Source organism: Aulostomus chinensis, chromosome 8 (assembly GCF_037954235.1).
Source record: "Aulostomus chinensis isolate RoL2024-O1b breed Wild chromosome 8, RoL_Achi_v1.0, whole genome shotgun sequence".
Lineage (NCBI taxonomy): Eukaryota > Metazoa > Chordata > Actinopteri > Syngnathiformes > Aulostomidae > Aulostomus > Aulostomus chinensis.
Window position 1 is genome coordinate 14,530,997 of NC_141327.1, and position 23,119 is coordinate 14,554,115.

General features: G+C 41.9%; 4 protein-coding genes across 10 annotated transcripts; 1 reads left to right on the forward strand and 3 right to left on the reverse strand.

The window, feature by feature from the left end:
- Positions 1–1,174: 1,174 nt before the first annotated feature.
- On the reverse strand, positions 1,175–4,487 carry LOC147257295 (C-type lectin domain family 4 member M-like). Its single transcript, XM_086210161.1, has 7 exons — positions 4,423–4,487; positions 3,773–3,862; positions 3,487–3,561; positions 2,801–2,866; positions 1,966–2,108; positions 1,766–1,866; positions 1,175–1,605 (listed from the first exon to the last, which is right to left on the reverse strand). Exons 2-7 carry the CDS (start codon positions 3,852–3,854, stop codon positions 1,419–1,421), a joined length of 654 nt encoding a protein of 217 aa, XP_086066287.1. The 5' UTR covers positions 3,855–3,862; positions 4,423–4,487; the 3' UTR covers positions 1,175–1,418.
- A 795-nt stretch (positions 4,488–5,282) lies between these two features.
- Positions 5,283–8,104, reverse strand: LOC147257296 (CD209 antigen-like protein C). Its single transcript, XM_086210162.1, has 6 exons — positions 7,972–8,104; positions 7,329–7,418; positions 6,746–6,808; positions 6,446–6,588; positions 6,119–6,213; positions 5,283–5,637 (listed from the first exon to the last, which is right to left on the reverse strand). Exons 1-6 carry the CDS (start codon positions 8,051–8,053, stop codon positions 5,490–5,492), a joined length of 621 nt encoding a protein of 206 aa, XP_086066288.1. The 5' UTR covers positions 8,054–8,104; the 3' UTR covers positions 5,283–5,489.
- A 1,291-nt stretch (positions 8,105–9,395) lies between these two features.
- LOC147257297 (uncharacterized) lies at positions 9,396–11,644 on the forward strand. Of its 2 annotated transcripts, none has more exons than XM_086210163.1 (4): positions 9,396–9,535; positions 10,283–10,366; positions 10,540–10,782; positions 11,147–11,644. In XM_086210163.1, exons 1-4 carry the CDS (start codon positions 9,454–9,456, stop codon positions 11,176–11,178), a joined length of 441 nt encoding a protein of 146 aa, XP_086066289.1. In that variant the 5' UTR covers positions 9,396–9,453; the 3' UTR covers positions 11,179–11,644. The 2 variants fall into 2 exon arrangements, 1 of the variants encoding a protein (XP_086066289.1); XR_015117469.1 differs by lacking the exon at positions 9,396–9,535 and adding an exon at positions 9,991–10,106.
- A 1,735-nt stretch (positions 11,645–13,379) lies between these two features.
- Positions 13,380–22,311, reverse strand: LOC147257298 (mitochondrial glycine transporter B-like). 6 transcript variants are annotated; one of them, XM_086211123.1, is made up of 9 exons: positions 22,001–22,311; positions 21,458–21,559; positions 20,400–20,486; positions 19,273–19,397; positions 18,796–18,880; positions 17,937–18,116; positions 16,769–16,937; positions 15,918–16,081; positions 13,380–15,790 (listed from the first exon to the last, which is right to left on the reverse strand). In XM_086211123.1, exons 2-9 carry the CDS (start codon positions 21,470–21,472, stop codon positions 15,668–15,670), a joined length of 948 nt encoding a protein of 315 aa, XP_086067249.1. In that variant the 5' UTR covers positions 21,473–21,559; positions 22,001–22,311; the 3' UTR covers positions 13,380–15,667. The 6 variants fall into 6 exon arrangements, with proteins under 6 accessions (XP_086067249.1, XP_086067248.1, XP_086067247.1 ...); XM_086211122.1 differs by having other exon boundaries at positions 21,964–22,311; XM_086211121.1 differs by having other exon boundaries at positions 21,921–22,311.
- Positions 22,312–23,119: the final 808 nt, after the last annotated feature.

The window sequence follows — 23,119 nt, forward strand, 5'->3', positions numbered from 1 at the left end:
CTTTGATTATTAGTGCAGGCGATACCAGTGTGAGGCTGCGGTGTGTGGACTTTGAAATTACGGACGTAATAATATTGTCGTTATAATTATTTTCATAAATAATAATATAAGTGTATATGACAAACGTTCTTTGAATCTGTGCGCATGTGTTTTATAATGATAATCGACTCTTTTTTTAAATTCTTGTTGCTCTTGTATGACCCTACAAATAAAACCGAATTTAGCAACCTGGGTACATGCAGCACCTAGCAGTGGACCCTACTTCATGTTACTCTTCTTAATCCAAATTTCATATTGGGTTATTTATTTTTTCGGCACATTAAATTAACTGAGTCCCCGGTGCTTCCCCAAACTGTGGACCTTCACGCTCTGCTCCAGTTTTATAGTGATGATCAGATGTGGTGTGAGACTAAATACTCAGCAGATTTCTTCCATACTTGATGATTTTTTTTTAAAAAGTTTTATCACCTTGCTACTCTGATAGTGCGTCTTCCTGTTGGATCTCTTATCAGTGCCTAACACCTCCAACACCTCTGTGGTTCCATCAGCAAGTGCTAAACATGCGGTTCAAGTCACTTCTGTCAGTGGAAAATTTGATGTTCTTTTTCATAAACATCAATGTGTGTCATGTCCAAGTAACCGGGTTGTGTTCTTGTTTGTCCTGTGTCTATGTTGTCTCGTGGCTTCCTGTTTTATTCTAAAATGTAACTCTCCTCACTCTTCAGGTAACGTCTTCTTTCCCTGGCGTGTTTCCCGCCGGTCTGATTGTCCTCCCTGCCCTGATTGTGTCCACCTGTTCCCCATTACCTTGAGTGTGCACCTATAGTCTGTGTTTCCCTTTGTCCTGTGCTACTTTTTCTTATCGGTCATGTCGAGCTGTGCAACGCCATTTTCCATGCCTTGTCGAGTTTGTATTTTTGCTCTCTGCTTTGTCTAAGTTTGAATTTCTTTCATACTTTGTCTAGTCAGGCTTTTCTGATTAAGAGTGATTTGAGTTTTCTTGTAGTTCAGCCTTAGTTCAGGTTATTCAATAAAATCTCACTAATTTTATGCAATTTTTCTTTCATTTCTTAATTGAATTCGCATTAAGTTGACACCAGATTCGGCAGATTTCGTCTGGAGAAATTGTAACTGTACTTGTTGGTGTAGGCATAAAACCATGAGACAGTAACTCTATTATTTTTTAATCATAATAGAAAAGATCAGTTTTTGGCTGCGTATTGTACAGTTAATAGAGGAGAAGAGAAGCCATGTTTAACTCTCTGACAGAGACCAAACAGACGCACGTTCAGCTCACAAGCTTCATTAGAATAAACAGCTGCTGGTGCTTGAAACACTTGACAACCTCTGTTTCAGGTAACAGAAAAATAATGTGGGTGGAAGACTGAAACTGAGAGGTGGGTAATGTTACTGCGGTTTCACTCAAAACCGGCGCTGATGTGACTGATCTCCTGATACCCAGTGGGTCTGGAGAGGTCTTTTTCACAGATACAGTGATTTTGATCTTCACATTTTCTATCATTCCACACCATTTCATTCCGCCAGACTTCTACGCAGTATTCCCCTGTTTGCTTGTAGTTGTTCGGCTCACCCGGGCCCCAGTAGCTGAAACCCAAAAACAAAAATGCTTATTTATCTCCTCTTTACTGTAATAGAGCTCAATGTTTCATAAAATTCATATTAGATGATTTGGAAATGAGATTTTTGTCTTTTTTTCCCTTTTTTTTTTTTTTTTTAAGAAGACGACATTGACAAAAGGGTTCACCTTGTGTTCAGTGGAGTCCCATCAACCCACGTCCACGTGCCTTTTCTGTTCTTGTCGTACAGTCCGATCCACATGTAATCCCGCCAGTTGCTGATCAAATTCTTCTCACGGGAGAAACGAGGAGTTGTCAGGAGAACAAGTCCCGCCTCACTCAATGAGAATCTGCTATTGACTACTGATCAGCATGGAAACACTCCTACCTGCTCCTCTGGGCTGTTGATGGTCATCAGGGCTGCACCTCGCTGGAGGCAGTACTTTCTACAGGCCTCCCAGTCTCTCTCCGTAGAAGAAACATGATAGAAGCTCCATTTGAAATAATCCCATCCACGCTGGGAGTAGTGAACTGGAGCCAAATAAACAATGATTAAGAAATGAAATCTAGCAGTTTTCAAATGTGCATTAGGTTTACTTGGGATTAAGAACATTATTTTTTTTTTGTGCCAAAAAAAGAGAAGTATCAGTTAGCTGTTCACATTTCTGTGGTTTTAACTTCTAAAACTGATGCATATCTTTCTTCCTCTGAGGTGGCACGTTCACATAATCACATTATTTATGTATACATATCTTATGTATATTTGATATACATTTTAAATTATATTAATTGGGCTTAAATTATAATAATTAGGATAGGCTCCAGCCCCCCCCCCCCAACCCTTAACAGGATAAGCAGTAAAAATGGATGGATGGATGGAAATGGCAGCAGCTACTTGATAATATTAGAGCAACAATTGTGGCTCTCTGTAGATTTATACCATTAAACCCTTTTTCCACAGACACACACACTCACACACACACATATATATATATGTGTGTGTGAGTGTGTGTATAAAACAATACATAATCACGGCTTGTTCATCAGGTTTATCCAAACACAATGGTGCATCTCAACTTACGAATGACAGTGATCGATTTCAACTTTCGGCCACCTACCCCTCAGTCCTGTGAGGGCTACTGAGCAATAATTGAGGAACAAAGAAGAGCAAAAGGTTTTGTGGCTGCTGAGCATTGTTGGTACAGTGTCATTCTCACACTCACTGAAGTCAGACAGCTTCTTCTTCAGCTGGTCTCGCTCCTCCCGGAGGGTTTTGATGTCACTTGCATCTGACGGAGCAGACACACTCACCGTCAAAGCTACTAGTCTGAGGTGCAGATGTGCCACGTGCAACAGCATCAAAGCATGTTCCAAACAGGTCTCCTGTAGCAGATTTCCATGCGTGATTTTTTTTTTTTTTTTTTTTTTGGGAGGGGGGGCAGATTTTTATGGACATACATTGTCTGGAACAGCGACCAATCTACACTTGAAACATGAATGTAAAAATCCATGTCAAAATTTAATATACACAACTAAAATGAAGGAAAAGTAGCGCCTTTCCACAAAATTCTTTTCGAATCCGTATACATTTATAGAACAACTCCCAACCCCCGCTCTCTCTTTGACTTAATAGAGGAACTGACCGTCACCATCAGCGCGTCACTGTTATCATACTGACACTCAACAATCCTAAACCCTTCATTCATTTGACTGCATTCAGTCTGGACCCTTTTTTGTGGAATAAATTTTAATCTGAAACTGCCCCCCCCCCCCCCCCCCATAACATGGCTTAATAAAATCAAAAATATATTTCCAACATCTCATCCGTTTGTCTTGTCTCTTTTCACTGTTTTTTTCCCCTCCTGTTTGCTTATTTAAAAGCTTGAAAAGAAATAAAAAGAATACTAACTGCAGTCCTTCAGCTCCCGCTTCAGCTTGTCTGTTTCATTCATCAGGTTTTTTACCATTTTGTCCGTCGTTCTGTCTGAAAGAGCAGAAACATCACGGCGTTTGGTGCAGAGACGGTTGAAATAACAACACCAGAGAGATTTCATTCATTCATTTTCCATACAAGCAAGGTTTCAGCAGGCATTTTGTTTTAGTTTTTTTATGGTCCAAGATGTGACCTCCCCGGTGGAGCTAACAATCAGATGAATCCACAGAGATCAGGACAAGCAGGATTGAGCGTGACTCACAGTTACCAAGACGCAGGGAAATGTTAAGAGCGGCGAGCAGGACGCACAGGAGTCCAAAGCTGACTGCAACCAGCCTGTACATTTCTCTGCCTGAATGCAGAAACACAAAGTTGTTGTAACCATGACAACCGAAGAGCAGAAACCTAAAAAGCAGCTCTCGTACAAGATGGATTTGTGACATCACAAATGTTTTGGTAGCTGGTCCAGGTCCAAAATTCAGCACGGACAAGTGCACTTCATACATGTTGGAAATTGATCTTTACTTGGATTAATTCCTGATAAATTCTATTCATATTACTACCAATTAACACTGTTCAGCTGTGAATTCCAAGTTGAGCAGCTGAACAGTGTTACTCTTGCACCATCAGTGACACTGCTTTGAACAGATGAGGTGCGGTCAAAGCGGACGTTCACTCATGCGCGGAGCTGTCGGACATCTTTGAACAGAAAACATGACTATAAATCACTGAATTAGGTTCACACATCGGTCCCCTCAGGCTGAAGGCTCTGATCAGCGTGCAGCTGTGACCTTGAGAGAGTTGCACGTCCTACTTTTCTCTATCGTCTTTAGTCAACACTACAATGAAAGAATCAAATTCTCCAAAAAATTAATGAAAAGTTTAAAGAAGGATATGTTTTTTTTGACTTACCTGGATGTGAAGCAATAATTACATCATTCAGGCGCCTCACTGTCACATGGGGTTGTAAGCCAGCGGGTTCTGCTGATGGCTTAACAGACAGCTGACGTCTGCTTCCTCTTTTATGTTTTTCTCTCCAACAACACAGCCACTTGGACTGAAGTAAATTTCTTGGTGACGTCAGAATCAACTTCATAAAAACACGAAGGAGTTTAAAACCAATGGATCATGACTTCTCTTGGATTTGAGGACACTCATTTGAGGATTATCATGATGTAGGAGAGTTAAAACCCTCCTCAAGTTGGACACAAAAATACATGAAGGAACATTTCTAACGACCATCAGTTATACCTTTCACTAGCATGAGAGCATGAAGAGAAGAGACGAATCGATTGATCCCAACACAAGTGTGTGTGTGTGTTCTTGTACTTGTTTGTTTGATCTTGTTTATGAAACTCAGTATCTAATATATATTTTGGGGCCAAGGATGAATCCATAACATTTTGGGGCAGATAAATCATAGCACCGGCTGCACGGTGGTGCAGTGGTCAGCACTGTCGCCTCACAGCAAGAAGGTTCCAGGTTCGAGTCCCGGCTCCATCACAGGATCTTTCTGTGTGGAGTCTCCATGTTCTCCCTGTTCCTGTGTGGGTTCTCTCTGGTACTCCAGCTTCCTCCCACAGTCCAAAGACATCAAGAGAGGACGAGGCTGATTGATACTCTAAATTGACCGTAGGTGTGACTGTGAGTGTGAATGGTTGTCTGTCTCTATGTGTTGGTCCTGTGATGGACTGGTGACCTGTCCAGGGTGAACCCCGCCTCTCATCTGAAGCCTGCTGGGATAGACTCCCCCACGACCTTTAACAGTTACATACTTTTCTTTATTTCATCTCTTCAGATACATGTGGAAAAAGAGCTGCTGTACAAAGAACTAGTTACTTTTACCATGTGAATGTAACTCATTATGTCCAAGGGGATTTCTCTGTGTGTTCAAAAAACAGGAAGTGTGTGAATGTGTGAAGATCGTGATAAGACGGTGTGACCCAATCTTCTGACTGCTGCCTCACACATGCAGATTTTCACAGATCCACAGACTTTTCACAGATCCAGAAGTTGTGATCTTCACAGGGTGAATCGTTCCAGCTGTTTTCTACAGAGTGGAATCTGATTTCTACACAGTCTTCAATTTTCCCTTCGTAGTTGTTGGGTTCACCAGGACCCCAGTAGCTGAAACCCAGGAACGAATGGATACATTTTAATGAATCATGTGATAATGCAGTCAAAATATATCATTATTTGTCTTTCAAGTCTTTCGTTCTGTGTGTGTGTGTGTGTGTTCTTGTACTTGCTACATGCTGAAGACTAGAATACCTATTTAACCAACAGATTGAGGACATTTTTGGAAATTGAGGACATTTTAGCTGGTCCTCACATCTTCAAAGGGCCGCTTAAAGGCCATGACTTGGTTTTAGGGTCGAGGTTAGAATCAGGTTCAGGTTAGGTTTAGGGTCAAGTTTAGGGTCAGGCAGTCAGTTGAGATGGTTTAGGGTGAGGGGCTAGGGAATGTATTACATCAAGGAAAGTCCTCACAGATATAAGTACAAGGATGTGTGTGTGTGTGTGTGTGTGTGTGTGTGTGTGTGTGTGTGCGTGTGTGTGTGTGTGTGTGTGTGTGTGTGTGTGTGTGTGTGTGTGCGCGCGCGCGCACTTTTCAGTCAGCTGAGTCCCATCCACCCATGTCCATGTCGTCTCACTGGCTGTCAGTCCAATCCATGAGAGCTTCATGAACTTTCTTGTGAAGTCCTTCCAGGGGAAAATAAAGAGTTACAGAAATAAATCTCAGCTCAAATTTCAAATTTCATCATTTTGTTTCCTCTCTGTTTTAATATTTTGGTTCGACACGACATGCTAATGGAGTAACTAAATATGCAGATGAGGTATTCATGAATCAAACGTCTTAACGGTTTTACAGTACATTTCCAGAATAGAAATCTGACAGCAAAATATATATTTGAGACTCAACAAACAAACAAACCTGTTCCTCTCTGCTGTCAATAACCACCAGGTCAGCACCTCTTTCAAGACAGTCCTGTCTACTCTCCTTCCAGGTTTTCTTGATTGAAGACACGTAATAGAGGCTACGGTGGAAGAACACCCATCCTTGTTGGAAATACTGATCTGTTTGGGATCACAAAAAACAAAAACAACAGCACCAACAAATGGATCTAAATGGTTTTAAACTTCACAAAAGGAGCACATAGACTATTTGCTCGCGATGGTATTTTGTTGTCATCCCTCAGTCCAAGTATGATGAGGTCATGAATGTTGTACTGACCAAAGTTGATGAGTTTTCTCTTCAACTCTGTGTCTTCTCTCAGGGTGGCCTCAGCGGAGCTGTCTGAGAGAGCAGAGGCATCTGATTGGCTTTTTATCTCAAGTGTTTTATTACATTCAACTTTTATCAAAACACCTCTCAATGGGGGGGGGGGGGGGTCCTGCCTCTTGCCCTGTGGGATCAAACCTAAATGCTCTCAGATGTCAAATGTACACACCCTCAACCATTGATGCTGTTTCTTTTTTTTAAAAGGCTAAAAACAAAAATCCCCATGTTATAACCCTTTGTGGTCATTTCTGCTTTTAAACTTCCCCCTAATTTCCAAAATCTTGACTGAATTGCAACAAAATACAAGAGTGAAAATAAATCTGGAGGAAACACAGGACAACGATAACAGAAAAACAGAAGGACAACAAAACTTTGGGTTGTTATTGTTGAAACTAGTGAAATCTGCGTGTCTGGCCTCAAACACCGACCTCTGACACCGTTGTGTTCGCGGTTCTTCGTACTTCGGCGGTGAGAAACCAAACATTTTTGAAGACCAAATCATGAGAGATTTCGTTTCAGTGTCAACACAACTCACTGGCAGCAAAACGCAGAGAAATGTTGAGAGCAACTTGAAGGAGGCACAGAAGTCCAAAGCTGACACCGACCAGCCAGTACAGCTTTCTCCCTTTGAGAGGAAATCACAAGAGATGCACATGGGGGGAGGACTGATGAGAGTTATGATGCGTGAGAGAGTCGTGGCAAATGAACTTTAAAAAAAAAAAAACAACAACTTATGGATTTCTTTGATAAGATAATCAGAACCCTTGAATTAAGGAATCTCAAGAACTCCAAAGACCAACACAACAACTGAGAGAAACTGGACTCTGGTGCTCTGCCCATTTATCTCCCTATAGAGAGGCTAATCTTTACAGTTGGCTCAAGACTATTTTAAAAATGTTATATGATTATCTTCGAATAAATCTTTGTTAGATTTCAAACAGTGAATTACTAAACCCATGTAAATTGAACTCCCTTTTTAAATACATTTATTGTTTGAAGAAGCGCAGAAATGTCACAATTAAATGGCGGAATGTAAAGTAGCTCCACTTGTGTTCATACGCTAAGTACAGAAAATGCTTCTACATCCACGCTAAATTATTTTTCTCATTTTCCACCGTTTTGTGGATAATCCACATTGAATCAATACTGCAGTAGAAGTTAGTCAATTTCTGTCTCACCAGGAGCAGCAGCATTCAGGTCAGCACGGCTCTTTGAGGCCAAACCTCTGGCTGACGCATCTGGCAGGTTGGCGTAGTCCATGGTCACCACACGACCACCTCTGGTTCTGTGCCCACTGGGGAGTGACGATGGCAGTGGAGACTCAGTTTAGTGATGTACTTCTTCTTTTATTTTTTCCCAGAACAATAAACTTTTCTTCTTCCTCTTTTTGCCAGGGACTGCTATTTATAGCTCGACATGACTTAATGAATGAGAAAAGTTATGATGATGATGATGGTGATGGTGATGATGATGATGACAACATGACATAGAGGTTCAGCTCACAAACATTTCATTGGTTTCATTTTTGAGTCACATGTTGAATGTTAACCAGGCTGTCTTTGTCTCCTTCAGTAACTTCAATCTGTCCATTTTCTACCTCTTATCCTGTTAAGGGTCGCGGGGGGTGGAGCCTATCGCAACAGCCTTCAGGTGAGAGGCGGGGTTCACCCTGGACAGGTCGCCAGTCCATCACAGGGCCAACACATAGAGACAGACAACCATTCACACTCACAGTCACACCTCCAGTCAATTTAGAGTATCAATCAGCCTCGTCCTCTCTTGATGTCTTTGGACTGTGGGAGGAAGCTGGAGTACCAGAGAGAACCCACACAAGAACAGGGAGAACATGCAGACTCCACACAGAAAGATCCTGTGATGGAGCCAGGACTTGAACCTGGAACCTTCTTGCTGTGAGGCGACAGTGCTGACCACTGCACCACCGTGCCGCCCATTTTAAATAGCCAAAGTATCTAAATCTAACTTTTCAAAAGTCAACTAAGAGAATACAGGAGGCATTTTTTTTATGAAATATAAAATCAATATCATCTCAAATATACAAATCTAAATTCAAGTTTATTAATTTATCACTAATCCAAACTAGCAGTACACCACTGACTAGTATTACCAGTGGTTCTCATCAACCTGAATATATTTGACAATGATAACTAATACACATCAGAGTATCGTTTGAGCTTTTAGGAGCTTTTTAGAATAAAAGGGAACAAGGTAATTTTTCAATAAACTATGATGAAACATAAAATGTCAAAAAAAGGGGAAGGAAGCTGTCAGAAATGTATTTCGAGCTGGATGTCATAATGTAGAGAGTTAAAAGAAGAGAAATGTCTATGAACCAGAGTAGGCCTGGCGTCATATAAACACCGGTCTGTATGAGGTTCAGCATCATGAAGGGTTTGGCTCAGGAGGTGGAGAAACTGGTAAACTGGTAACTGGTCTGGGAAAGGAAGGTTCACGCTTCGGTCCCCGGCTCCATCGTGTCTAATTTCCACAGAGCTCCTTCTTCCTCTACTTCAACCACTTCCAAATCTGTTTACTGTGTCCTCATGAGCGCATTAGCTCATTCTTGATGAAGAAAGACGCGAAAAGAAGGAACACACACGCACTCACGCAGTTCCTCTAGGTTCTAGCCAAGTTTCAAGACAATGCAGGGATTAGAGATGTCAGATTATGTTAATCACCCACCCGGATGTAGGCGGAAATATAACGTTGTTGCAAATCAAACAGGTAACCCACCCTCCTCCTTCTTCTTGTACAGTAGAAATACTGCAAAATTGCACTTTTGGGTATCAACAATCTCTGGTAGCAGAGCCCTTCAACGTATAGCAGAGATTCTGTTTGTATGATTGCAAATGTGGTTTGAAATATATTTCATAAACATCAATGTCGTTTTTGATTTACCGCTCCGCCTCTTGATATCTTTTCCGAACCAGATGACGGACAAACAACGCTTTCTCTTTATGCACTGACAATACTTTGTAAATGTTCTGGAAAAAAAAAAACAACAACCTGAAATTAATGGCATGTACACTGTGACCCTGTCCTCATCCTTCTCTCTTTTATCACCTTTAACATTTTTTTGTCCTCATTCTTATTTTAAAAAAAAAAAACAATTGAAAGGATTGAAGAAAAGGGGAAAAGACGAAGTGTTCCCAGAGGCAAAGAGCAACAAGTCGCTGTCAGGCTTCACCTCCAGTCTGCAAGACTAAATCAGGGGTTAAGAAACGCTAATGTGTGTAAAATGAAATTTGATTTGTCCTTTCGTGATCGAGGCCCACTGTCCACAAATGAAACTTTAGTACGTTGATATATTCAACTTTTTTTTGTCTTTGTGAAATCAGATTTGTGCTTCACGATCTCACAGTGCGAGCGAGCAGAGTTTATCCACCGAGCACACCTCGCCCACACCGGTCACTTGTTATCTGCGTCCCACCCCTGTTTAGATGTTAATAGATTTGTGTCTTTATTTTGCAGAACGGAAACTCCGTCTTCTCCTGGTGTCCTTTGGCGTTCTGTGTTTGATACAAGCGGCGCTCAATTTGTCTCTGCGCCTCACCTGTGAGCGGCCATTTTGGTTTATTTCAATTTTGTCACACCACAATCTTCCAAATAAACGACAGAACCTTTGATGTAGTTTTTGCTGTACAAAAAAAGGCAAGTTAAAAAAAAAGGATCAATATTTTTAATTTACCCCCCCCCCTTTTTTTTTTTTTTTTTTTTTTTTTGCTCAGTGAACTCCAGCGAGGAATCATCAAACTCAGTCTGCAACAAAACTAGCCTGAGTGAGCCGAGCCAGGGGAGAGAGGAGCAGGGTGACTGTGGACGCGACAGGCCGGCTCAGTGCAATCGGTTACAAGAGAGATTCAACGCTTTGACGAGAGACCGAGACGAGCTCAGAGACAAGAACAACAAACTCATGAACGCGTTAAAGGCCGTGCAAGAGGAGAGAGACAGACTGAAGGCGAGACTGAAGGGTAAGAGGTTCGCTCCTCCTCTCACATTTGACCTAGATTTTAGATAATTATCTGTTGTTTTTTTTTGGCAAAACTCCTGAGAAGCATTACCTCGCTTGAACACATTTTTTCCCACAACAATAAACTTTTGTGTCTTTTTTGTTTGTTTGTGTGTTTTGATCTTTTTTTCTGTTTTATTTGCAGTTCTATTTAAATGATCCTAAGTGACCCATGTGGAGGTCGACTGTGTGGCTTCTAGAAGTCTCGTCTTTAATCATTCTAATGTTCTCATGAGCTTTGAGGGTTTTTTTTTGTGTGTGTGTTCTAACACATGAAATCGATTTATGTGAAACCGTGCTGTTTTTTTTTCTTTTCTTTTTTCTAGGATACCTGGAAAAGACCTTCACACCTAAATAATATCTCACCATGAAAACTTTCTAAAAGAAACCATAGCACTGCCATAAACTGAGAAATGTGATGCCTGGACATGGTGAGGAATTAAAATTGGTGTGAAAAAATTACTTCATGTCTAACTCATCGACCGTCGTGACATCTTGCTGCTTTTTGCTGCTGTACGCGCCTCCATGATTGCCCTTCAGAGATCATTGAAGGCATTTGAATTGAATTGTTCTTGAATGCATCAAGCTTCTCGTTTATTCGTCTGATGAGGTCATATTTTGTTGTTCTTGAGGCTGGTGTCTTCTGTTGTTTTAAACATGCAGTGGTGCAGCCCCTCCTTTAGAATCCTGACCCTGGTCACAGCGTGCTGGCCAATTTTAGGTCCATCTCCAAGCTGCCTTTCATTTCTAAAATCTTGGAGAAAGTTGTTCATTCTCAGTTAAAGTCTTTTCTGGATGAGCGTGATGTCTGGGAGGTCTTTCAGTCTGGCTTTAAAACTCTGCATCGCACCCAGCTTGCTCTGTTAGGAGGTTTTAATGATATCCTCCAGGCTAATGTCTCTGGTGTCCATGTAATTCCTGTTCTGTTGGACTTAAATGCAGCATTTGCCACTGTGGACCACAACACCCTAGTGGCTCTCTCTGTTACACCATCTAGTGGGCATCTGTGGTACTACACAAAAGTGGTTCAACTCTTATTCTGGCTGACATAACTTTTAGTGTAAGCCTTGGAAATTTGGAGTCCAGCTCTGCTCCACTGCTGTATGGGGTTCCCCAGAGGTCGATTTTAGGGCCCCTGTTTTGTTTTTTTTGTTTTTTTGTATTTACTGCCTCTGGGCTCCATCCTGAGAAAGCACGGCATCTCCTTTCTTTGCTGACAGGACTGGCAGACTACGTGCAGACAACGGTCTCAAACTTGGATTTAAAGATGGAGAGTGATTTTAAATTGGATCACAAATTGGTGCTGTAGTGAAGTCCAGTATTTTCCAGATTGGCCAGCTGGCAAAGGTGAAGCCTTTCCTTGCACAACAGCACTTTGAAACAGTAATCCACACCTTTATCACATCTCAGCTGGATTACTTTAATGCAGTTTATTTTGGAGTTAGCAAGTCCTCCCTTGCACGTCCCAGTTAGAGCAACGCCAACCACTCGCCTCTTAACTGGAGTACATAACTCCCATGCTGGCTTGCAGCCCAAACTTCAGACACCAGCCATCATTGTCGTCATAGATTGACCTGTGTTTTTATTTATTGGTGTAACAGCAATGTCCACGCTGCCACCTTGTGGACAGAAGACACCACAGCAGGACGGAATAACCATCACAATGACGCGAATTGAAAGGAATCATCCTAATGAGACGAGTCAGCACTGAGAGCAAGTTCATCTGAGGTGTGAGCTCACACCCTGCAGGGTCATTATGCTTGGATACACAAATTCCTATTTTGAAAGAAACACATAAAAACTTCACGTTACGTTCATTCTTGCATTATCGGATATATCCCACGATAACTACGGGGTTAATTCACCTCTCACGGCTCCACGTGTAGTGGCGTGCAAACGGGGTAAGAGTTAGCCTACCCTTCCCCCATGAGCAACCTGAGAGAACAACTCAAAAACATGAACCCAAATGAGGCCTGCGAACTAAAAAGATAAATCCGTGTTTGACTTGAGACTTTGAGCTTCACTTGTCGATTCAAGAGGACCACAAGTGCATCCAACAGCTTCTGTAGGAACGAGCTGAGTAAAATAATCACCAATTGCAGTGACTAGTACAAGTTTAGTTTAACTAGTATGACAAAAATGACAAGTAAATGTCGGTGTGACTCAAATTCTGAAATCGTGGAAGAAAATGTACAATGATATAAAATTGATATAGAATCAATGTCAAACGTCATTCAGTTCCTTTAGTTATGTAGATGATAAATAACACTCAAAAATACAAAACCTTATTATGAAGTTGTGATTTTCCAGGGGAGAAAAAAAAAGAAGTCATTTTTGGCCACCATGTTAGGTTTCATTAAACAGTTCACGACACACGTTTGTCAAGAAGTGAACCATACAGAAGTTTTTTTTGTTTTTGTTTTTAATTGTTTGTTGTCACTTCTGATTATTGGATATGTGGATGGAGGAAAATATACCAGAGACATCAAGGTAAATGTGAATGTCAGTCATTACAAATACAGGAACATGCACAGGCTTCAGAGACGTTTCACAAGGTCAGATGAAACTGCAGTGCTTCATTAGAGTCATGAGGTTACTTGTTTTTATGACCTCATTCGTCTCATTTCACTCAGAAAAGTTCTCAGCAGAAGACCCCTCCAACTGCCTCGTGGACTCTTAACGTACAGGAAGACAAGCAGAGATACACGTTTCAAAAAGGAGAGAAATTTATTGACATTAAAAATGGACAGGCACAGCGCCGAGCCAACACGGACCAAACATCCACAATAACAATGACCATGAACAATGTAGCCACCACAGGAGATCAATAGGACAGGGGTGTAACGATGAAGATCATTTGCCATGTAACTTATCCAGGAGTGGATCAGCGCGCAGGTAAATACACAGTTTGTGTTCAACACAAAATACTGGCCGTTCAGAGCCACGTTTCAAGTTCAAATGCACGGTCTTAAATCTGGAGGTCTTGTCAGGTCATGGTGGGAGGTCTCGCTCAAATGGGCCTTTACTTCCTCCCCTGCTGATACAAAGTGGCACAGATATGCTATGACCTGTTCATTTCAGAATGAGCAGTCCATGACATGAAACATGGGTGACAGATAATGGTTCTGTGGTGGCACCTTTCGCGCTTGTGATGTCAGTCTGGATGCACAGCAGTTGAGCGGGTGTGCTAACGGCTAACTGACGTTGAGTGACAAGCATCGGGTAAGGCTCTCGCGTTTATCTTCTATAGCTGCTTCCTCCATAAAAGTCCTCTTTGTCATCTTCTTTTCTTTTTTGTGTAACATAGTGCAGGAAGACACATTTGGGGCTTAGAGGAGGAATAAAAGAAGTTTGCCGGTCTGCTTCCCACAAGTCAGTGTACCATTAAAATGAGGATGAAACTGTTAGCTGGAGCTAAAATGCTGCATTAAGCTGCTGTAATACTGCACATACACAATCATACATTTTCTTTTTTTTGTCAAAGAGAAAATGATTCATCTCCTCTGATGGGATTTTCCATTTGGCATTTTACTAGAAACATTTAAATATATTCAATTTCAATATATCACTTCTTCGATATCTACAATAATAACTTAAATCTATAACAAGTAACAAATATAAAAATATGTGACCATGGCCATGTGACAACCAGTCAGTCTGTATTTTATCAGCTACCTACAAAGCCAGAGCAGCTGGAGGACATGAGAGTCCATGTCTCTCCAGCACTGATATGGATTCTGTATCACTTTTTTAAGTGCAATGATTAAGTGAGGCTTCTCTTCCAAGGTTAATATTTTGCAAATACACTGACTGGCTTTTCATTAAATTCGGCAGATTTCCTGTTTGCAAGAGGCAACTGAATCTTTGTTATCCCACCTTGTCAGGGAGAACATTAAATGTATAGAAAAAAAAAAGTCAGAAATTTAAAGTGCTTACAAAAAAAAGAAAACAGATAATGCAAACAGCACTGTGGTTTTATAGAAGAAGAAAAAAAAAAAAGCATTTTGAATACAAAAACTGAGATGCCATCACATGCCTGGTATTCTTTTTTGCTATGAATGTCAGGATAAGATGATCATTTATCTAAAAAAAAAAGAAAAAAAGAAAGCACATCGGGAGTCATAAAATGCACCACTGTTGTAGTTCAAATATAAAACAGCATAGTTTTAAACAGAATGGCAACGGAGGCTTAATTGTCACCGATAAGCCATAATATTGCTCCTTCTAATGCATCTCTGTGAGTACTTGTGATTGTCCGAGCAGGAGTGCTGTCTGCTTCATGAAAAGAAGTTGGTGAGTAAGAAACAATCATATCAAAGTTTAAGAAATATGGCAGAAGCTACTTTTGCAGTAGTGCTTACTTGTTGGTAACCCCAGCAGATGTTCAGTGACAGCTTGCTGAGGGTGCGCTGTCCCTGCAGCTTTTCTACACACCTTCTCAAAGGCAACAATGATGGCCAGGAAAGTTACAAGCCTTCGCTAAAGAGCTTTTTCCTTCTTCTTTTTTTTTTTTGGAAAGGTAGCCATAAGTTCAGGGTGCTACAACGTGACAAGCACAAGGAGGGAAAGGTTCAGAGTGTCACTTCAGTCCAAGACTGACAGAGTGTGTCAGGTGTTACAACACAATCTTGAACGTATACAGCCAGAAATAAACAGGCACATTTTCACAGTAAAACAATACATCAACACACACACACCCATCTTACTTTTTTTTAGATATGTATCCACCTGGTTCCACCACTAAAAGTGTCAGTTCCTCAGTTTACTTTGTGCATGGGACGTCTCGCCTTGGATCGGTCTCTCTTTCATCGGTCTCTCTTTCATCGCGCCTTAACTCCATCACATCCTCAGGATTTGAGGCCCATTCGAGCCATCAGCTGTTCGTAGACGGTCCAAGCCATAGCTGCCATCAGGGTGCGTCTAAGAGACCTGGGCACAGCCCCGCGAAAAAACCCACCCGGGCCATGTTCCTGGGAAGGAACAATAAATGACAGCACAAGTTGCTGATGAAATCCCAGACTACAGTCTGTCCACCAACTACAACTCTGCATGCAGGGACATATTCAGTCAAGCTGCAGTGATTCAGTGAGCACCAACCTGGAAGATGAATCGAACAGCATCTGTTGTCCTCCAGTGGGAGGTGCTGACTTGAATGTGGGTCTTCACTACATCTGCAGGCTGAGTGACCAGAGACGCCATCACCCCTGCCACCACCCCACAGCTAAAGTTCACCAGGGGGGCATAGACTGATGATGTCACCTCTGAGAGAAGACAAAGTAGGTATCAGACAGAGCACAGTCATGGAGTGCTGCATCTGCGGAACAGCACACATGCGAGTCTCTTACTCTTGACAGGATGACCACGGAGCAGCTTTCTGTTTGGTTTGTTTTTTTCTTTTCAAAAACCATCGACTGTACAATCCGTAATTCTGAAGGATGCCAAAAATACCCAGAAGATTTGGACAAGATCTCCAATCAGCATCAGACCAATCTATTTCCCAGTGTCCCACTACGCAAATCAGAGACTGATCTGAGCTCAAGGCATCTTCCACCTGTGTTTTAACAGGATAAATACACAATGTCACTGTTATTTTTGTTCAAAAATGTGTTTGCAAAAAAAAAAAAAAGTGTCAAGAGAAAAGATTTTGAGAGAGGTGGAGTAGGAGGACAACATGCAAAAATTAAATTGAAAAACATTTCACCAAAGAAATGCTGGTCTCTTAGATGGAACACTGAATTAGGTGTGTTCAAAAGTCCGAGCTGCCACTGAACATTTTTCACAGCACAAATGGTTGGAGCAGTTATGCTTAAAAGGTTTGGTCTACAAAACCAGCGAAGCCTAAAACCTGAAATTGATTTAGGGTTTCATAACGAACTGGAGGGTGAAAGATCTACTAAGCTGCTCTGGGGTCTGTGTTTCTGGATTTGCTGAACCCGTGTAGCTCTCACCTTGAGGCAGAGTCTTCTTGGCCTGGCTGTAGAACATGACGTAGATACCGGAGAAGGGGGCGTCCCGGAGCAGCGTGGCAGGCAGCCCTGAGAACAGAGCTCGGATTCCCTCACTCTTGTACATGCTCCTCAGAGCTCCAGTAACACTCACATAGTTGTAACGACCACTCTGAAACAGCAAAGGAACATATTAAATTAATTAGTTACATATTTTAAATGACTATTTTGAAGGCAATAGGGGGTGTCACTTCATTTCCAGACAGCAGATGGACACAGTTTCTCCACCAGAGCAACAGAATGCAGCCGTGAGCTACCAGGACTAAGTCGTTTGCTGTCATTCATTAATGGCTACGAGGTGGACGAGTTACTCATCGGTGATCTTACATGTTGTTGTTGTTCTGTGACTAAGAAGAGCTCCTGATAAATGAATTATCTGTGAGGACAGGACTGTCTGACGGCCTTTGCTGCATTTGTCAGATGTCGTGCACCCACAAGTGACTTCAAAAGGTACATGGCGGATTTTTTTGTTTTCCCACTGGTAGTTCTATGGACTGGATCAGGGTTGAATTTTTTAGGATTTGGTCCCAGTTTTGTCTCAAGCTTATGGATGTATGTACGTCCTATTTCACTGATCTACAGCAGGCAGAGATGACGGCATATTAAACTGAGGTTTCCATATATTTCAAAGATACGAATCATGAATTTATGAATCAGACAACAGTTTTGAGATGAAGCATCGGCCATGGGTTTTGTTGAGTAAAACTGAAAGTGAACTTTATTTACTTATAAAAGTGAAACTAACCCATTTCTTTTAAACGGATTCTAAACAACAACAAAAAATACACACAATAGTTTTATAAACCATATTAAGAAGCATTATTTTGATAGGATGGAGCAGGAACAACATCCACGACCAACCACTCCTGGTTCAACGTAGTAATGATAATAAATAAAAATTTTACGTGTGTTGCCAAATTTCAAAACAAAAAAGTTTATGAAGGCATGAAATGAAACAAACACAAATTTGATTCTTCCAAATATTCATGAGCCAATGAAGTTACACAGGCTTGCTTCGGTTCTCGTCGGAGTGTTATGGTGGGTCAGGGCTACGTTCACTGTACCCTCCGCGTCTCTGGTCGGATGGATACGTAAGGAAATGTTCGTTCACCTCAAAGCGTGTTTTGATGACGGTGAATGGCAGCATGCAGACCCCAGCCACAGCTCGGGCACCGGCTCCCAGCAGAATAGCCTCGCCAGCGTTGGGTGCCCGGTCTAAGAAGAAGTGCTGCTTCAGAGAGTAGAAGGTGCTGAAGTAGATGCCCACCCCGGGGATGCAGCGCACAAATGACTGCCCGTGAAAAATGAAAACACAACACTTTTGTTTACTTAGTCATTAATTAGCAAGATGAGCATCCCTAACTTGACTTGGTAGTAAAAGCACAGTACACACGAGAGTTGTTGAATTATCAACCATACCGCATAAATGTTTCCATAAACTCTGCATTCCGTCAAAACTGATGATTTGCAATAAATGTGTACAAATGCGTTATTGTTTAGCTCTGCAACGGACAGGTGACCTGTCCAGGGTGAACCCCCCTCCCGCCCAATGTCAGCTGGGATAGGCTCCAGCCCCCCCGCGACCCTTAATGGATAAGTGATATAGAAAATGGATGGATGGATGGTGTTATTGTCTATCAATGTCATAATTATGCAGGTTAGGTAACATTCTCCATGCATCTGAGTTTTTTCGTTATTTCTTCGTTCAGTTCGACCTACAGTTAATTTTTTACTCAGTGAAGACGAGGTGCATCCAGTGGCCGAAACCCAGAACGCCTGCTTTGTTGTCTTAAACAAATACCCACCCTTTTCAACAATTCTATTATATATTCCAATTTTCCTTTACGACCTTAAAAAGCGCATTTTATTTGCCAGCGCGTGCCGTGTTTCTGCGCAGTGCTCCTGGGGCACAAACACTCACTCAGACGACTGTACATGAGACGACGCACATGAGTACAGGATTTACTCACTGGTGAAACTCCTTTCCATAGACTGAAGAAATTCTCTGTCCTGATTACATTTACAAAAACGGTAAACATCCCCACCTTCGGCGAACTGCAAGATGAAACATAAGAATGGTTGATTACATTGTGCATTTGAAGGCAGAGACACGTAAAAGTGAATACAGATCAAAGCCAGACGAGGGGAAGCAGGTGTAAAGTTCAGGTTGTGAGCAAACTGTGCCTAAATGTGGAATAATGTTAAAAATTAAAGTCCACTTTTGGCTGTTAATTCCAAGCTCACAGCCTGACAGTCCAATTACACAGTGCTGCTGTATATGGGTCATAGCAACAGTGGGTGGGCTGCCTGCAAATTCTGTACTGCTGTGTGTGTGTGTGTGTGTGTGTGTGTGTGTGTGTGTGTGTGTCGTTGGTGGTGGTAGTGGGGTCTGGACACCCTGTCAGTGATTGTGTTGAGTGTTATTCAAAATCAAAGTGCGCACAAACCCCGGCTTGGCATTGTTCTGCAGGGTCTGCAGCCGTGTCTTGACCAGATCCAAAGGCTGGAAGAGCAGCGTGGAGCATGTTCCACTCAGAGAGCCGCACATAAAGGCTTTGAGAGCTGGGTGAGCCTGAGAAAGAGAAAGAGCGGAGACAGAGAGAGAGAGAGAGAGAGAGAGAGAGAGAAACACACACACACACACAGAAGTAAACAGAGGACATAAGGAGAGAAGTGACCACGCACAGGGGACAGGAGGAAGGGAAGGAGGAGGACGGAAGAGGCAAATCAGAACCATGGGTGTGGAGGACATAGAAAATGACAGAGAAGAGAGACAATGCACAGGATTAATTAAGGTCTTCAGAGCAAAATGTGACAATGCATCGTTCAGAACAACTGGACTCTCAGGACATGGAGAGAGCAACAGCAATTCTGACATGACAGATTTTGGCTCAAAATAACATGAGGAGACAAAACAAATACAAGAAACTACTGTAGTTATTTTTAAAAGGAATGCCTAACATTTGCTGGTCTCAGTCTTTTAAATCTGGATTTGACTTGAATGGCTTTCCATGTGATAAATAATAGTGCCTTTTTATAATGTTGATAAGACAAAGAAAGACATGAGAAGATTTAACACCAAGAGTCACTGTAACAGCAAAAACTTGATTTTATTAATGAAATTATTCCCTTATTTGCTCAGTAATAGAGTGAAATTATTATTAACAGAACTTCTTTTCATCCCAATCACAAATAAGCCTGTAAACAAGAGGGGAGGCCAGGATCCCACACAGCACAGATGACAGATAAGCAGTGACAGACACACACGCGCATATGTGCTAGCAGGCACACACACACACACACACACACACACACACACACACACACACACACCACTATGTGTATGGACAAAGACACAGACAGAGCAAGACAGGCAGATATGGACAGGGATAAAAGCTGCATTTGAAGACAAACAGGTGAATGAACGTAACACAAATATTTCTCCTATTAAGGCAATAACAATAAATAAAAAAGAAAACGTGAATTTCAGCAAAACAAATGTGCTGCTTGTTACACACGACACTCAATATGTACAATATGAAGAGCCAGGACACACACTTTAGCACACTCATACCTTCCCCATGTTGCTTGGCGTTTGGCTGGAGGAATCCTGTTTTTCCTGCATTTTTACCCTCTTCGCCTCCCTCGCTCCGTTATGCCGCTGTTACAGATCGCATATTATAAAATACCTCCATTTCTCTCACCAACCTCCTCTGTCTCTCTCTTTCTACCCACAATGGCTTCTCCAGCTTCTTGTCCCTCCTACCCCAGCAGTTTCACAGCCAGAACAGAAGCTTAATCCAGGCTATGTTTTTCTACAGGCTTCTATCTTTATCTTCCAGACACTCACACATCTGCATTTCATTCTACCCCCTCTGCAATCCTCACTGCTGTATTGCATATTTGTCAAGTGGCATGAGTCATGAAGTGACTGTGTGTGTGTATGTGTGTGTGTGTGTGTGTGTGTGTGTATGTTGATGGGGACTTATAATGTGGGTCACAGGAAACGTATGTAGTGAGAGTATCTTTTCAGAGATGCTTCAGCGGTATTCATCTCTGCTTTCTGCTTTTCACTTCATGCCTTTGCAAAACTGCACAATTTTTAAACAACTGTCCCATATTTTTTCCAAAAATGCTTTTCTTATTTTAGTCATCATTTTTCTATTTTCGACTATTTTTCTTTTTTGTGTGATTTTGCTGGCATAGGTTAATTGATGTGTAATGCTTTTGTTTGAATAGACATTAGGCAGTCATTCCCATCCTGCTGCTCAATCCAGGACCTCATTTAACGGATTTTAAGAAGACTTCAAGTTTCAGCTTCACAATTTTGACAGAAAATTAGACAAAGAATGTTATCATCGTTGCCCTACACTAGTTTATCATCAAGTTGGACTGGTTCTTCTCCATATTTTTAAGGTTGGTTGAGGTTAAGAAATGCGAGTCTGAAAGAAATGATTTTAAGTTCTACACTTGATCAGCACATCAGCTTGATGTTATGCACTTAGTAATTCTCGACTGCATTTTTGTCTTTTCTTAATTGCATGGGGGGGGGGGGGGTGTAATTGTGCATATTGTGTAAACTACTTCAGCCAACAGACTGAGGATCGCGCCATTAAAAGCAGGTGCACTCACCGCGGCTAACTCCATCCTCGGAGGAGATGCTGAGCCGGATGAGTTCAGATCCGTTTCTCCTGCGCCTCCCGTTTTGAAACTCGTTAATTTCAGCCAGTGGTACTAAATGAGACAAACGAAAGACAAGAAACATTTTTCATATATTTAAAAATCACTTAAACAGTCGATGTTGCAAACTAGTCAAACACAGACCAGTGGCAAGCAAGGCTAGGTTAACTAATGCTAGCTGTCCAGGGAGGAAAGGTGAAGGACAAGCCAACGACTGGCTACCATTAAGTCTGATGTTAACAGTAACATGTCAAAGTGACAGCGACCGCCTCTGTCAAATTACAGTGCTTCTAAAGACACACGCCACAAAATGCCCCATGTGGCGACCGGGCTCTTACAGAGAAGCTTTTAACTACCACGCTAGCAAGCTAACCTAGCGCGTTAGCTAATGGTTAGCTTCTCCTGACTGACATACCGGACTCCGAAGTGTGTGATAGAGCGATGAAGGTGATGTGTACCGCTGTCAGCCTCAGCCGAGCCGTGTCTTGTGCTTACTGATAAGAGTTTCCAAATAGTTTCGTGTCAGTAAAGCCACACGTTGAACTTTCTTCAGTCGCTCGGAAGCTGACGTTCCTGTCAACTCACTCCAGCAAGTTATTTCACTTTCGTCTCGCTCGCTCGAACATTGACGTGTCGTTTACACTTGAGATGTGCAGCAGGTGGATCGGTGGTTCTCAGGAGAGAAAATGTAAACCGTGGTAGTGCGCGACAACCACGGATGTCAGTCCTACTCGTTCCTCCTCAAGCTGTGCACACTGATAGCATGTGGTTAGCAAGTATGCTAAGTGTACACACACATATGCACACGGAGCGGTTGGTCAGCTCTGATAATTTTGACACTTTTAGTCAAAACTTCTCCGGGAACAAACAGTGCAGTGAATTAGCAAAGGATATCGTTGTTGTCCTTTAAAAAAATATCTTTAAGTTAGGCAATACCATTAATGAATTAAATTATTTTGTGTCACTATGTAGTCTAATTTATGTTTTCCTAAAATGAATGGGTGAGCGACAGACAAAAATAACATAGCACATATGGCACTGCCCCACTAATTTTAAAATATAGCATTACAGACATAAAATTCCATCAGGCAGTCGATGGGCACTTGCTAGTGTTCCAATAATGCAAGGAGAGCACGTTACATGTTCCATTTCTTTTTAATGATTGTCCACAAAGAGTGAACGGAGTTCAGTGGGATCAATATTAAACGTGATATATCTTGAAGTTGAAGTATACATTTTACCTGAGAACTGTAAAACTACTTCCTTCGCCTCCAAATGTGCTTTGGGTATCCAGGAGCTCATGTTTTCTGTGACATTTGTCAGTTTGTCAGCAGAAAAACTGTGAGGATGTTTTGGTTTTTGGCCAAGGATGAATCCATAACATTTTGGGGCAGATAAGGCATAGCACCGGCGGCACGGTGGTGCAGTGGTCAGCACTGTCACCTCATAGCAAGAAGGTTCCGGGTTTGAGCCCCGGCTCCAGCACAGGATCTTTCTGTGTGAGTCTGCATGTTCTCCCTGTTCCTGTGTGGGTTCTCTCTGGTACTCCAGCTTCCTCCCACAGTCCAAAGACATCAAGAGGGGACGAGGCTGCGGTAGAAAATGGATGGACCT